The sequence below is a fragment of the Furipterus horrens genome, unplaced genomic scaffold (assembly GCF_987537825.1).
Source record: "Furipterus horrens unplaced genomic scaffold, mFurHor1.1.pri manual_scaffold_11, whole genome shotgun sequence".
Taxonomy (NCBI): Eukaryota; Metazoa; Chordata; class Mammalia; order Chiroptera; family Furipteridae; genus Furipterus; species Furipterus horrens.
This window is the reverse complement of record NW_028327181.1, coordinates 88,254,453-88,269,517: the sequence shown is the minus strand read 5'-3', so window position 1 is coordinate 88,269,517 and position 15,065 is coordinate 88,254,453. Positions and strand designations below refer to the sequence as shown.

The 15,065-nt window shown below is 45.2% G+C and overlaps 1 protein-coding gene across 1 annotated transcript; it reads left to right on the top strand.

Annotated features, from left to right (window-relative positions):
* The first annotated feature begins 1,604 nt into the window (after positions 1-1,604).
* Positions 1,605-15,059, top strand: MILR1 (mast cell immunoglobulin like receptor 1). Its single transcript, XM_090291009.1, has 8 exons — positions 1,605-1,771; positions 7,892-8,161; positions 8,615-8,884; positions 10,448-10,558; positions 12,037-12,126; positions 12,775-12,843; positions 13,442-13,522; positions 14,263-15,059. Exons 1-7 carry the CDS (start codon positions 1,681-1,683, stop codon positions 13,492-13,494), a joined length of 954 nt encoding a protein of 317 aa, XP_090147135.1. The 5' UTR covers positions 1,605-1,680; the 3' UTR covers positions 13,495-13,522; positions 14,263-15,059.
* Positions 15,060-15,065: the final 6 nt, after the last annotated feature.

Below are 15,065 nucleotides of genomic sequence, written 5' to 3'. Positions count from 1 at the left end.
AGCAACATTAACTAACAGCTATAAGTAGCACTTCCTCTGGTTTCCTCTGCTTTATTTGTGTCTAAGCTGTGGCCTTCCAGCTGGAAGTCACACACACACAAATGCCCCAGACAGGTCAGCGTTCTGGAAAGGCCCCCCAGTCCTCCCTAGGGACCCAGTCCCACCCTCTCCCCAGGCAAGGGTGGATGAGATGCTGGTGGGTAAAGTGTCAAAAACCAAACCTCTGCCCTGGCTGGTGTGGCTCAGTGGGTTGAGCGCCGGCCTGAAGACAGAAGGGTCACCGGTTCCTGGTTAGGGCACATGCCTGGGCTGCGGGCCAGGTCCCCAGCTAGGGGCTTGCAGGAGGCGGCCAATCGGTGTGTCTCTCACACATCACTGTTTCTCTCCTGCTCTTCTTCCATCCCTTCCCCTCCTTCTAAAAAATAAACAAATAAAATGCTTATTTTAGAAAACAAAACAAAAAACAAACAAAAAAAACCCCCAAACCTCCAATTCCCTGAGCAGAAATCCTGGGATTCCAGTGCCATTCCACCAGAGGGCCAATTTGTAGGGGTTCAATTTGTGTGAAATAGCCACCCATATCACAATAGGGAAAATCACCGCCAGTCCCTGAGCGCCGTCTTTTTTAGAAAGTAGGGACCTGAGAAGTAATTTTTGCTGTCAGAAGGAAATTAAGGCCTTTTACAAACCAAGGGCTAAATAAGAGGATTTGTTTCCAGAGAGCAGTGGCCCGCCAGGAAGGAAATTGGGGTGTTAGCAGCAGGCCCTGGCTCTGCTCAGAACCCGGTGGGGCTTAGGTGTGGGACTGAGAATGACTGATGACCATGGGTGGGGATCTAGGGAGCCCAAGCAAGGAGCACCAGGGGTGAGCTACTACTAGAAGTTAGATGATGTCCTAGAAGAACCCGTAGCCAGGCAGGGACCTGGCTTCCCCACAGAGAGGGGACCTGGCCACAGGAATGTGTGAGATCAACAGGGCCAACCCTGGGTGGCAACAAGGTGCCCAGTCACAGATCCCTCCACTTGGGAGGTCCCTTAGCACTGCCTGCTGCCCACTTCAGAGTAGGGACACCAGAATGTGTGGCTCCATCTGCATACACTTCACAGAGCCAGGAGAATTCTGGACCAGGTAGAAGGGTTACACAACACCTTCTGGGATGTAATTCGGAGACTCTGAGACAGCTGGGGCTGTTAAAATCCAGAGTCCCAGGTTTCACCCCCAGGGAGTCTGTAGTGGGGCCTCAGAATCAACATGTAACAAAAGCAGGTATTTCTGATGCCATGCTTGTGCGCGCCTGCTCTAAACAGTCAATATTCGCTTCCCAAAACTAAAGCCAACTTCCAAAATGTTCCTTTTGATATAGGCCAAATCCAGAGAGAGATGGGTTTACACAAAGACAATAGAACAGTCATGTTTTTTATTTTATTTTTCCCGCTGTTCAAGTTCCCATCCCGCCTGAGTTTGCCCAGCCTACTCTCTCTCTCTCTTCTTACGAGAAGTAATTGAGGAAGACAGGTTCGTCACACCAGCCAGTCATATGACAAGCTTTTTCAGACCACTTGGTCAATAAGGAGGAAGTTCTCTAAGCCCGCACCTCCTGGGAGAACGGGGAGCCATTTGAACACACTGGGGCATTTTTTCTTTTGTCACATCTAAGGCTTGCATCTCGAAACCAAACCATGATGTGGAGAAAGAGATTTTTTGTCTTCCTTTTCTCTCTTTCGACTCTAAAAGCAGAATTGGATTGTAAGGCGATGAAAGAAACAAACAGTAAGTTTCATTTACTTCTCTCTTAAACTGTCTTAAGAAAAAGCAAACAGTGGATGGTCAGCTTTAAACATGGTCACTCATGAATAAGCTTTTCTATACTTTTAGATAAATGACCAGAGTAAAGTCTTTTCCATTACCTGCTGTTTAAAATGGAATGATTTTGGGGAGGGAGTTGGAGTATCTTTCCCGAGACTCAGAGATAAAATACAGAGATTGGTTTTTACAATGAAAAGTTTCGTTCTTCCTCTGTAATTGTTTTTTAATTAGAAAAGCAATACACAGTCAGTGTAAAATAATTCCAAGTAGCATTAAAAATATATATTAGACCTAATGAACAAAAGAAACAAACGAGCAAAATAGAACCAGAGGCATGGGAACAAGGAACAGACTGACAGTGACCAGAGGGGAGGGGGGAGAGGGGATAAGGGGGAAAGAAAGGGAAGGGTCTAGTCAAGGAACTAGTATAAATGACCCATGGACATGGACGACCAGGTTGGGACTGACTGTGGGAGTGGGGGGAGGGGAGGGACCATGGGGAGCAATGGGGGAAAAATTGGGACAACTGTAAAAGAACAATAAAAAGGAAAGTTTTTTAAAAAGTTGACACATAGAGAAAAAAGACAAAAAAAAGAAATACATAGATGTTGTACAATATATATAGTAGGAGGCAGTTTATCATCACAAAGCTGGACTAACCATAGCTGTGGTCCTAAGCCGGGTGGCCTGCGTACACGAGGCAACACCTTTAAGCTAAATCTCTTTCCTCTGTGAAATGGGGGTAATAAAAGCACCTACCCGAGAGGGCTGTTGTGAGGACTGAGTGAGACAAGCCACAGCCTTCAGCAAGGTGCCTGGCGCATAGTAAGCCGCCGGGAAATGCTAGCCCAAGTTATTAGCGTATAAACGGGAAAGTTCTGCTACACCCACTCCAATCTCTCTCCCCTCTCCACTCGCAGAAGCTAAAGCTATTAAGAGTCATTTTCTCTTCAATATCATAATAAACAAACTCTTCTGTGACTTGTCCCGTTTTTGCTTACAATAAATCACAGACACCTTTTAAAGTAGTAAATGTGTATTTAGCTCTTTTTTTCTCCCAGCACTGGCATGGCATTTCATAATATGACTTATGACTCAGCCATAATTCATTTCACCATCCTCTTACCGAGTTTTCCCTTTTTTTGGGGGGGGGGGGATGAGGCAACAGGTTTATTGAGGGAACAAAGGGTGGAGGCAGGGAAGGGAGAGGCAACTCCTGGACCAACTCAAGGGCCTGTAGGAGCAAGGGGAATGGGGGGCAAGGGAATGGGCACTCCTGGTCCTCCACACGGGCCCGTAGGAGTCCCCAAGTTTTCCCTTTTGGGGGGTGGGAGGGGGTAATATAAACAATGCCACAATAAACACCCTCATACAAAATGTCCTTTGTGGACACATGAGAGTGTGAGAGCATCTCTGTAGGATAAGATCCTAGACGTGAAACTGTGGGGTCAAAGGGCATGTCCATTTAAATTCCTCCAGAGATCCTCCCAACACATTGAACTTGTACATGGTCACCAATAGTGACCTCTCTCATGGGAGTATATTTTCCAATATTTTAGTGTTTCTCTAAAGGTGGAGACGATCAGTTTTTTTTTTTTAATAATCCATTTATTTGTTTACTTATTTATTTATTTTTAGAGAGAGAGAGGGGAAAGGAGAAAGAGAGGGAGAGAAACATCACTATGTGGTTGCCTCTCACTCACGCCCCCAACTGGGGACCTGACGTGCAACCTAGTCATGTGCCCTGACTGGGAATTGAACCAGCAACACTTGGCTCACAGGCCAACACTCAATCCACTGAGCCACACCAGCCAGGGCTACGATCAGATTTTTAATTTGCGCCAATCTGCTGAGTAAAAAATAATATTACAGTCTGCAGTTGCCTCATCACTTGTGCAGCTGAGCATCTTTTCCATGTTTATTGACCATGAAAGCTCCAGCCTTCCCCTATAAAGGAAATTTAAGAATAGCCATCCAGCTGGAAAGAGAGGTGAGGTCTCGTCTTGAAGCTAAGCTGAGAAAATGTTAGTTCTCCAAATCAAAGAGAGGAGGGAGGTCGACGGCATTTTTGAGGGGTCTAAGCACCTCCCTCCTCCACCCAAGCCACCCCTTGACCCCAGCACTATTTAATGGCCTCCCTCATTTCTTCTTCTAGAAATTACTTATTTATATTATTTGCCCACTTATTTGATTGTGTGTCTTTTTCTTATTGATTTGCTGTTGATGTATATAAAAAACGTTCTGCTTTCTTTGTGGTTTACGTAGTATTTTCTTCTACGCTCTCTTCACTTGTCTTAAATTTGCCATAGAGAAGTTGCAAGTGTTAGGGGAGTCAATTTTTTCAGTCTTTTCTTTATCGCTGCTATTTTGTGTGTCTTATTTGGAAGACGTTTTCCTAGCAGGTGATGTAAAAATATTTCCCTATATTTCTCTAAATTCTTTCATAATCTTATTTCTTACATGAAATTTTCTGATGAGGCCTATTTCCCCTCCTTGGCATTTTTGAATAATAAAACACAAACATACTGTCAAGAGTATCGGGATCATGTCAAAGGACTCAGGGGCAAGTTTAGAGATGCTTCCATGGCCAAAAAATGGAACAATAAGAATAATAACCTCAGCGGGTTTTACTACCTCTCCCTCACAACTAAGAAGGAATTTACAACCACTTCAAAACTAAGAAAACCCAGAAGATCCAGGAAATCAAACTATATAAAAGTTCAACAAAGAAATAAAGAAGAAATATTCAGCCAGAAAAGTAGGAGAGGCAGAGCTTGGACAGACAGACGGAGGGGCAGAGCTACGTGGCTGTAGGGGTGGAGCTTGGCAGCAGCAGCAGGACTAGTCACAGCGGCAGCGACGCAGGGATGGTAGCTATATGGCCGAAAGCAAAGTCAGACATCTTAAACCTGGGAAGCAATTGCAGCCCCAGACCAGACCAATCCCAAACCCAAACCAGACCGCCCAGCACATGGTTCCAGCGCCGGGGAAAACAGAACCACATTGCTTCTGACTTGAAAGCCAGTGGGGGTTGGGGCGGAGGAAGAAGCTGCTGGTCTTTCAATGGAGGCAGCAGGTTTAGCATGGGAAGGGGGAGAAGTGCCTGGAAAAGCAGCGGGCAACCGACACTGCTCCCTCTCAGACCCCTCCCCCACATACAGCACCACAGCTTGGTGAAATGGGTCATCAGCACTAACGAATACCCAAGGCTCCACCCCTTATGACAGGTCTACCTATATCACAGAAGCAAACACAGAAAGCTGTCAAAATGAGGAGACAGAGAAGTACGGCCCAAAAGGAGGAGCAGATGAAGGTTCCAGTGGGAGAACTAAGCGACGAGGAAATAGCGAACCTAACGGATGAGGAGATAGCGAACCTAACAGATGCACAGTTTAAAGCACTGGTGATAAAGATGCTCGCAGATCTGACAGAAAAGATTAAGCAGGACCGGGAAGAAATGAAGGCTATACTAAGTGAAGTGAAGGACAATACACATGAAACTAGTGGTGAAGGAAAGGAAACCAGGGTTCAAATCAATAAATTGGAACATCAGGAAGAAATAAACATTCAACCAGTATGGAAGGAGTAAAAGAGAACTGAAAAAAATGAGCAGAGGCTTACAAACCTCTGGGATAACTTTAAATGTGCCAACATCCAAATCATAGGGGTGCCAGAAGAAGAAGAGGAAGAGCAAAAAATTGAAAGCTTCTGTGAAAAAATAATGAAGGAAAACTTCCCTAATTTGGGGAAGGAAATAGACATACAAGTCCAGGAAGCACAGAGTCCCAAACGAGCTAGACCCAGGGAGGACCACACCAAGACACATCATAATTAAAATGCTAAAGATTAAAGATGAAGAGAGAATATTAAAAGTAGCAAAAGAAAAGAGAGTTACCTACAAAGGAGAACCTATTAGATTTCTCAAAAGGAACTTTGCAGGCAAGAAGGGACTGGCAAGAAATATTCAAAGTGATGAAAAGCAGGGACCTACAACCAAGATTACTCTATCCAGCAAAGCTATTATTTAGAATGGAAGGGCAGATAAAGTGCTTCCCAGACAAGGTAAAGCTAAAGGAGTTCATCACCACCAAGCCATTATTACATGAAATGTTAAAGGGACTCATTTAAGAAAAAGAAGATCAGAACTATGAACATTAAAATGACAACAAAATCACAACTATCAACAACAGAATCTTAAAAAAAATAAAAGCAAAAACTAAGCAGAAAAAATATATATATATAATTAAGTTTTATGTGTGATGATGGTAATTGTTATGTTTACAAAGAGTCCTTATCTTTTAGACATATAAACTACCAATGTCCTCTAGCCAAAGATCACCAGGGATACATGTGTAGTTAAACAAAGTTGGGTTTGGGGAGAAAAATCTCTACCATGGAAATCATGGGATGTTGCAGCAAGAAAGGTGTTAGAAAGGTCTTATGATAAGGTTTGGATCTGCGTTAGGTGATTTGGAGGAAGATTCAAAGCTGTGGGTTCTTCTCTAGATTGGATCCTTTTAGGAAGCGGAAATAATGATGCAACTGGGTATCTTAATAATTCTCATCTAAAAGGCAAAAACAGAGCAAAGCAAAAGCTGTGACCGATAAAGATGCAGCAGTCACAATTATTAGTCAATTTAGGGGGATGTTTGGCCTCTTTTGTGCTTTGGACAATGTTCATGTCTTTATTTGTGTCCAGACATGATTATGGTGTCATCTTGTTTTTGTCTTGATCCAACATGGTCATAGCGTGGCCTTGCCAGTTATTGATTGTTGCATTAATATTTGTGGAAAGAGACACTGAGATTAAGTCCAGCAAGCAGGATGAGTGGCCAGCAATGAACGGAGGGCTATAACTTTCTCTGGTTATCAGCGATTGTTCACAGCCTGACCATTCCTTTTATTGGGTTGCAGAAGTTTTTTTTAAAGTAAAACTAAACAGAAACTAAAAAGGCTTACATAGTAACAAACATTCTTTCCACTAAAAGGAATAAACATTAACCTATATAGCTACAGAACTAAAAGGCTTACGTGATCCCACTAAGAGGGATAAACATTAACCTATAGGGCGACAGAGCAAAGCGGTAAATCACAAAGGTCCAAGGGTCTGTTCCACATCTGATATAGTTGCTATGGGAGAGAGGAGACACTAATTTTCAAGCTTCTTTATTCTTAGAGACTTGTAAACCGGCCCCCAAGAATCATGTGTGAGTAAGGGTCCAAGGGTCTGCACCACATCTGATGTTATCACTATGGGAAGGAGGCTTAGGTCTTCAGCTCTTTTTGTTCCCTGGCTTTTGTGACTCAGTTACCAGGAGCCGTGTGCAGCTGCTGGCGTCAGCAAGACTCGCTTGCAAGTTCTTGCAGGCTGAGATCACAGGACACCTGGGTAGGGGGGCCCGCTTGCAGGCCCCCCGGCAGAGGGCTTGTGACTTTCGCCTACATTGATATTCCAGCTGTGAGTAACAGGTCAGGTCCTAGATAGGACAGTTCCCAACTGTCAGGGGCTGCTTTTCTCTTTCTCAATATTGAAATTTATGGATGAAATAGCATGCAGTTTGGGGTATGCTTTAGAATAATGGAAAGGGGTGGGGGGCAATGTAACAGGCTGGCCCATGAGTTGATCATTGTTGAAGCTGGGTGATAAGATCATGGGGGACCATTTTGCACTCTTCTCTACTATTATTCTAAAGTTCTGATTTTCCAAAATAAGAAATTTAAAATAAATAATGGACAAAACAAGCTACCAGACATAGTTGGTCTTAGAATCTGGAACTTGAATATTTCTATGTCAGCATAGACAGTCTTTAGAGAGTCTACTTCAGGTGCTTAACTAGCCAGAGAGACAGCAAGCACAAAAGAGCTTCTCAAGGCCATGATCTCTCACTGGGAGGGACCTCTGTAGGCCTTGAGACTTTGTCACACCCTGGTCAGCCTGGCTGTGTAGGCAAGAAACGCCCCCTTAGGAAAGTTCACTAAGAACAGTGTCTCCACCACCTTGACCCATAAAATGTGGCCATGACCACTGAGTTATTATCAAGGAACGTTAACAAGAACTTTCTATTGTGTGATTTTGTTTTCCAGGATTCGCTTCTCCAAGTTTGGACTCGAAAACAAATGTAGTCATGAAGGGTCAAAATGTATCTATAATTTGTTCAAACCAGAACAGATCACTACAAATCACCTATTCTTTGTTTCGGAATAAAACTCACATGGGAACCCAGAACAGCAAAGGTGAACCCGTGACTTTTAACCTAAGCATCTCAAAAGCTGATGATTTGGGGCCCTACAAATGTAAAGCGCAAGTTTGCCATTTTCTGAGGTACAGTTATGAGTTCAACTTCACCTTGGCCGGTAAGTAGAGCCAGCATTCCTCGGGGCCCTGTGATTTGCAGGACTCTTTTGCATTCTACAGTGGGCTCCCTGTTCCCCTTGCCAGCACTTAACAAGGATTGGGAATAAAAGTACCTCTCAACTTCATACTTGGAACTGGATCTTTCACAAAATTGTTATCAGCAGTAAAGAGATTATGAATTCTGATGAAAGGCACGTTCGCACTCTGATTCCCCAAAGCAGAGAGACACCCTCCACCCTCTGGCGTTCTCAGCACCTGGGTCAAGTCACACGGCATGGGGTCAGCCACATACTCATTGGCCTCTCTCGCTGGGCTGCAAGCTTCTTCTCAAGAAGGGTGTCCTTCACCTTTGGGTCCACATCGAGGAATAGGGGAGGGGTTCAATCCATGTTTATGGACAGAGTGAACCCAACCTGACTATCCCTGTATCACACGCATTTGCATTTTTCTAGACCCAGTGACCACTCCAGTGCTGACCATAGCAAAAAAAACCAACCGTTACCTAACGCTACGCTGCATCTCGTCCCACGGCTCCCTGCCCATCGATTATACTTTCTTTGAGGAAAACATTCCCATGTCACCAGTTATTACCATGCGTGAAAGGGAGCCTGCTGAACTGAACTTAACCAAGAACACTGGAGGGGAACAGTACAAGTGCAAAGCTAAAAACAGACTTCCTGGCCATGCAAAATACAGTCCTCTCGTCATCATACCCTCAGCAGGTAAGGTCTACCCGAGCTCCTTCAGCAGGGCCTGGGTTTGCTTCCAGAAACCTCTTCTGCCTGTCCACTTCCCACTTTGGCCACCTACTTCCAAGTGCCTTTCCTTTGGTAGGGTCCACACGAGCTGTGATGGGACTGCTTTCTGCCATAAAAACAAAACAAAAAAATGAAGAGCCGCCTGGACACTGTGGCAGGAAGGGACCTTGTAGTAAGACTTCATGCCTTCCTGCCACGGCTGGGGTCCTAAGCAAGCACGTTGGGATTCGCATCTCTCAGAGCTGTCAGGTCTCTTTTTCTTATGCTTTTCTCGTTGGCTTCTGACGCCTGCTTGACTGTGTGTTGCCCCACTGCTAACACCTGGTGAATCTAGACTTTCAGTGCCACCATGAGCTTGGGGCAAGAGGGGCGCCTGTCTCTTCCCTGTGTTTTGAGGGCACCGCTATGGTGCTTCTTGGCCATGAACATTTTCACAGTCTGAGGAGTCCAGGGGGCCATGGGACTCTACCACCCCGGACCCCATATCCCTACTTTTCTACACTTCACTCTGGGTACCTTGCCCCACGCTCCCTACCCAGTCAGATCAGGACCCACACAAGTCTCTATCCCAGCTTATCCTCCCCCAAGGGTGGACCACAGTGGGGATGCGAGCATTCCCGGACCCAAGCTATGGGAGCTGCTTGAGGGGGGTGTGAATGGCATCTGGACATGCAGTCTGGGGTCCACATGTGTGCAAGGCCCCTTAAGGTGCAGGTCAGAGCCTGGGTGGGGAGGGGGCCAGCCCAGAGCTGGGGCCATCTCTCCCCCATGCTGCTGTGTTCTGGTGCAGAACTCCAAGGAGTCTGAGAATTCTGGATTCAAACCTGGCCTTCCAGTTTCTTCTGAGGGGATATTGATCGAGGTAGGAGGAGGGTAGGACAAAAGCTAGGTCAGCACAGGCAACAGGCGTGCTCGGGCATTGAACACTCCTCCTGGCCTCATCCCCAAGAGAACAGAGCCCACACCCTGGCTTGTTAGTACTGAACAAGTGAGGCCGTCCATGGGAGTCAGGCCCCAGAAGCAGGCTCTTGCCCACAAATCACAGCCCTTCCAATTACTGCCTGTGTGGCCTTAAGAAAGTCACTTAACCTCTCTGAGCCAAACTCATTTGTAAAATGGGAGGGATGCTAACAAATAAGGCAATGCATGTAAAGTGCTTAACATGGTGTCTGTAGTTAACACTCAATAAACGGTAGCCCTCTGAGTGACAGAAATCATGCCAACATGACTAAGGGCTTTGTCCAATAAATGGCCAGGCCATTCTGAGGCTCATGACCCTGACACTGCGGCCACTGATCAGTCTGTTAAATGCTGTGCCGCTTTTCTCTTCCTTACGTTAAGAACTTCACTAACAAGGTAAGTAAGCCTTAGGAGTTGCAGGTGTCCGCCACAATGCAGGGACTAGGGTGCACAGTACCTGGGGTAACCTGGGAGACAGCCCTGGTTGCCCTTTCCAGAACATGTCACAGTTCAATGTCATTGGGAAGGAAAGCTGCGCGGTGACCGGTGAATGCTGTCTTCTTCCAGGAGGAGACAGCTGTCCATTCTGCCTGCAGCTACTGCTCCCGGTGTTACTACTGATACTAATCGTGACCATCCTAATTCTGGCATTTTGGATACTACCGAAGCACAGAGCAAGTAAGTTCTTTAGCTTTTCCGTTGTTCCCCACGGGTTTAGGATGTAGGTAGCAGGGGAGAGGGTGAGGAGGAAGGGAAAGGGGAATCAGAAATGGATGTGAAGAAATAAAAAGGGGAAGAAAAAGCCGTGAAAGGGGAAGGTAAATGCCATGTAGACTTGCTGTCGTTTCTCTGGTAAGAGCTTTTCGTATCTAGAGCGCTCGTGGGTGTGCAGCCTGTGCACTCACACGGGGCCTGAGCTAAGGGCCCTGCACTTGGTTTAATGCTCTGCTGCTGTCGCTGTCTTGAAATTCTTTTTTTTTTTAATTATTTATTTGTTTTATTTTATTTTTAGAGAGAGGGGAAAGTAGAAAGAGAGGGAGAGAAACATCACTGTGTGGTTGCCTCTCACTCGCGCCCTCAACTGGGGACCTGACGTGCAACCTAGTCATGTGCCCTGACTGGGAATCGAACCAGCGACACTTGGCTCGCAAGCTGACGCTCAATCCACTGAGCCACAGCAGCCAGGGCTCTTTTTTTTTTTTTTTTTTTTTTAAATTTTAAATCTGCACCCGAAGACATGCGTATTGATTTTAGAGAGGCAGAGAAACATTGGTGTGTGAAAGAGAAACATCGATTGGTTGCCTCTCGTAAGCTCTCTGACCAGGGACTGAACCCATAACCTAGGCATGTGCCCTGACCAGGGGTCAAACCCACGACCTTTCAGTTGCCAGGATGACACGCTGACGAACGGAGCCACACCGGCCAGGGCTTGAAATTCTTAATATATATTTTTAAGTTTTTCAAATTACTTTTAAATTGTGGTAAAATATATGTAACAATAAAATATACCATCTAAACTGCTGTGAAGTATACAGTTGGGTGGCATCAAGTATTCTCACTGTTGCGTAACTGTCACCACCACCATCCACAGCCTTCCGATCTTTTCGACTGGAACTCTGTCCCCATCAAACACGAACTCCCCAATCACTTCCCCCTTCCTCCTTGCCCCCAGCCACTCCCGTTCTACTTCCAGCTCTATGATTTTGACTACTCTAGGGATGACCTCGCAGAAAGGGGATCATACAGAATTTGTCCTTTTTAACTGGCTTATGTCACTTAGCATTATGTCCCCAAGGCCCATCTCATATTGTGCATTGTGTCAGAATTTCCTTCACTTGTCAATCTGAATAATATTTCATTATATGTAGATATATGGAAAGAACACGTGTCTCTGGCCATCTCAAGCATAATCTGATGGGCAAAGGCTGTCCCTTGCGGAGCTGGGAAAATCAGTCAGGTGGGCTCCAGCTTGGAGAAGCAGGGCTATGGCCTTCTTGATGAGTCCTTGGCTTTCCTTCAATAGACAACACTTTAGGCCATCGGAGGAGGGCATTCTTTGTTTCAGAACTATGGGGAATTCTGCTCTTTGGCAGAGGAGATGCGGAAAATGTGGCTGAATTGGTTTAATTTAATTAATCCTGCACTAATTTATTTAGGAAAAGCTGTGAGAGATAAGGCACTCGGAGACTATGAAAATACACCCATGGAAGATAGACTATATGCAAATATCTGTGAAAATCAAGGAGGTAAGAGAGCTTTGTTGGGTATTTTGATTGGTTTGGTTAGTTGTTTTAGGTTTTCATCTTACTTTTTTAAGGTTGTACAGACATATGGGTACAATGTTTCCCTCCCATCCCTGATGCCCAGTCCTACTTTCCAGGGACTAGTTTTTAAAATCCTTCCAGACAGTCTATGCATATGCTACTGTCTAAACAAATGGTAGCAATAGCTACATCTTGATTTTTTTCACTTAACGTATCTTGGAGGTTTTCTTATTTTTAATATCAGTTTGAAATGATCCTCACTGTGTCCCAAAGCCCTTTATGATCACCTCTTAAAGCAGGCTTCATATGCTGCTTTATGGTACACAGACCCACGGCTTTGGCCAATGAGAACAATCCCAGATAACGCTGACCGAGGGCCTGCCATGGTCCAGGCACAGTGCTAAGCAATCACCTGCCCTGTCTAATATAAACAGCGCTAACTCCCAATTCCCGGCATTCCCACTTTACAGAGAAGGAGACTATGCCAGGCTTGGAACCAAGGCAGTGTGCTTCCACAGCCGAAGATGGTAAGCACCCTCTGCTAAGTCCAGAGGCTACACATCACTGCCCCCAAGTGATCAGAAATTCCGTTTATAGGCCCAATAACTCTGCTCCTTACCTTTTGCCCAGAAACCGAACACTTTCAGGAGATACATTATGCCATCCCCATGTTCCAGGAGGTGACACCACAAAATCATGGTGAGCCACAGTTTGGGATAAGAGATGTTATTGAGACAGTGGTCCCTGTGAGGCCACCATACTCCAGGGCTTTCGGAGTCCAAGAATGGGGTGGACAGGGAGACCAAGGGTAACCAATACCACGGCTCCTAACAAATCTATCAGGAGATGGGTGTGTGGGGAGGTGCAAAGGATGTGACAGGGAGAGTATCATGTAAAACATCCAGAGAGGAGGATGCAGGCCACTTCTAAACCATTTTCAAGAATAAATTCGTAATTATAAAATAATCACGGGGATATAAAGTACAGCATAGAGAATACAGTTAGTAATATTGTAATAGGTATGTATGGTGTCAGGTGGGTACTGGAACTATAGGGGGGAACATTATGTAAAGTATATTATCTAACCACTATGCTGTACACCTGAAACTAGTACAAAATAATACTGAATATTAACTGGAATTGAAAAAATTTTTAAAGAATATATCACTTGATATAGTCCAGGAACAAACAGTTAATGCTTGTTTCTGTCAGTCCACCCAGCTACTAAAATAGGAATTTTTTAGAGACTCTATGTACATCCTAGGTTTACTAACTTATTACCTCTTTCATATTTCAGAAGCCTGTAATGCTGGTAAAACTGAACATGTCTATTCTGAGCTCATCTTGTGAAACTTAAAGATACAAACTACATCTCAGGGTAAGCTGATTTACAAGAAGAAAAGGCAAACTTGATTGACACTTTCAAATGCGTCCCCTGGCTGCCTGAAGCGAGTCCTTGTTTTCCATGATTAAACAGTTCCCGTGGTGAGTTCAGGAACTTCCAATCCTAGCATCAGAAAACAGTTTTGTCAGGTGAGATCCTGACTGGTGACAGTTTTTAAATGCCTTTGCTCTTTTTAGACATGGACCATTCTCCCCATTTCCACATCTTTTGCAAAAGAATAACTGTTCGACCACTGTGCTTCTCAGAAGTGCATCCTGAAAGCATTACAATGGTCTTCCTTCTGGTTTCTCCGTTCCCGTGCCCAGGGAAAGTTCAGAAGCAAAGAGACAAAGCAAAAACCATGCCTAAATTCCAAAACAAAAAGGGGTGACCTTGAAAATGTGTCTGCAGGGCACAGTGCCCGCAGTCACCATGAGAGGCAGGCAAGACTACTCAATAAGTATACATGTATTATGGGTGGCCATTTAAATTCGCTCTCAGATTTTGGGAGGCTGCAAAAATATTTATACCGATTTTCATGGACTTTCTCAATTCTCAAGATTTAGCTCTTGTCAAAGGCGTGCCTGTACGTGCTGCACTGCCCATCCATGTTCTGTGAAGAAAACAGCGCAGAGCTGAGTGGGGGGAGAAGGGACAATGGATCTGTTTCCTAGGACTGTGGTAACAAATGACCATGAACTGATGGATTAAAACGCAAATGTATTTTCTCACAGTTCTGGAGGCCAGAAGTGCAAAATCAAGGTGTCGGCAGGACCACACTCCCTCCAAAGGCTCTAGGGGAGGATCCTTACTTGCCTCTCCCAGTGTCTGGTAGTTCCTGGTGCTTCTTGGCTTGTGGCAGAAGCACTTCAATCTGTTTCCGTCTTCACGGGGACTGCTCTTCCTCTGTTCTCATAAGAAAACTGGTCAGAAGATTTAGGAACCACCCAGGTAATCCAGGATGACTTCATCTCAAGATCTTTAACCTAATTACATCCGCAAAGACCCCTTTTCTAAATAAGGTGACATCCACAGGTTCCAGGAGTTAGGATTTAGACGTATGTTTTGGGGGAGTCACCATTCAGCCCTCTACAGGGGACAAATGAGAGAGAAATAACACCTATGTCATGGAGCTACTGTGAGTTAATTCAGGTGACAAACAGAAGGGCTTGGATTAGGGCCAGGCATGTAACAACTCAAGCTAGCTATTTGTCATGTGGTGATGCTTACTCCGAGTCATACTGATTGGCTGTTCCTCTGAGAAACCTTTACATCTCTGAAGTCATCAACTTGGTGATTTGGGCCACCATCGGCTTCTTCATGTCTTAACCCAAGCTGCTTCCTGAAGCAGGACTGAGACAAGCACCTGGGTGCAGGTCGTTTATCTGGGAGGTGATCCCAGGGAGCAGGAGGGCCCAGAAGAGTGAAACAGAGAAGGAAATCAGAAGCCAACACAAGCGGTGGCGAGGGGCTAGCAAATGAGGGACCCTACGGTAACTGGATTTGTTCCTGTGAAGCCCTCCCCTGGACCTGGCGT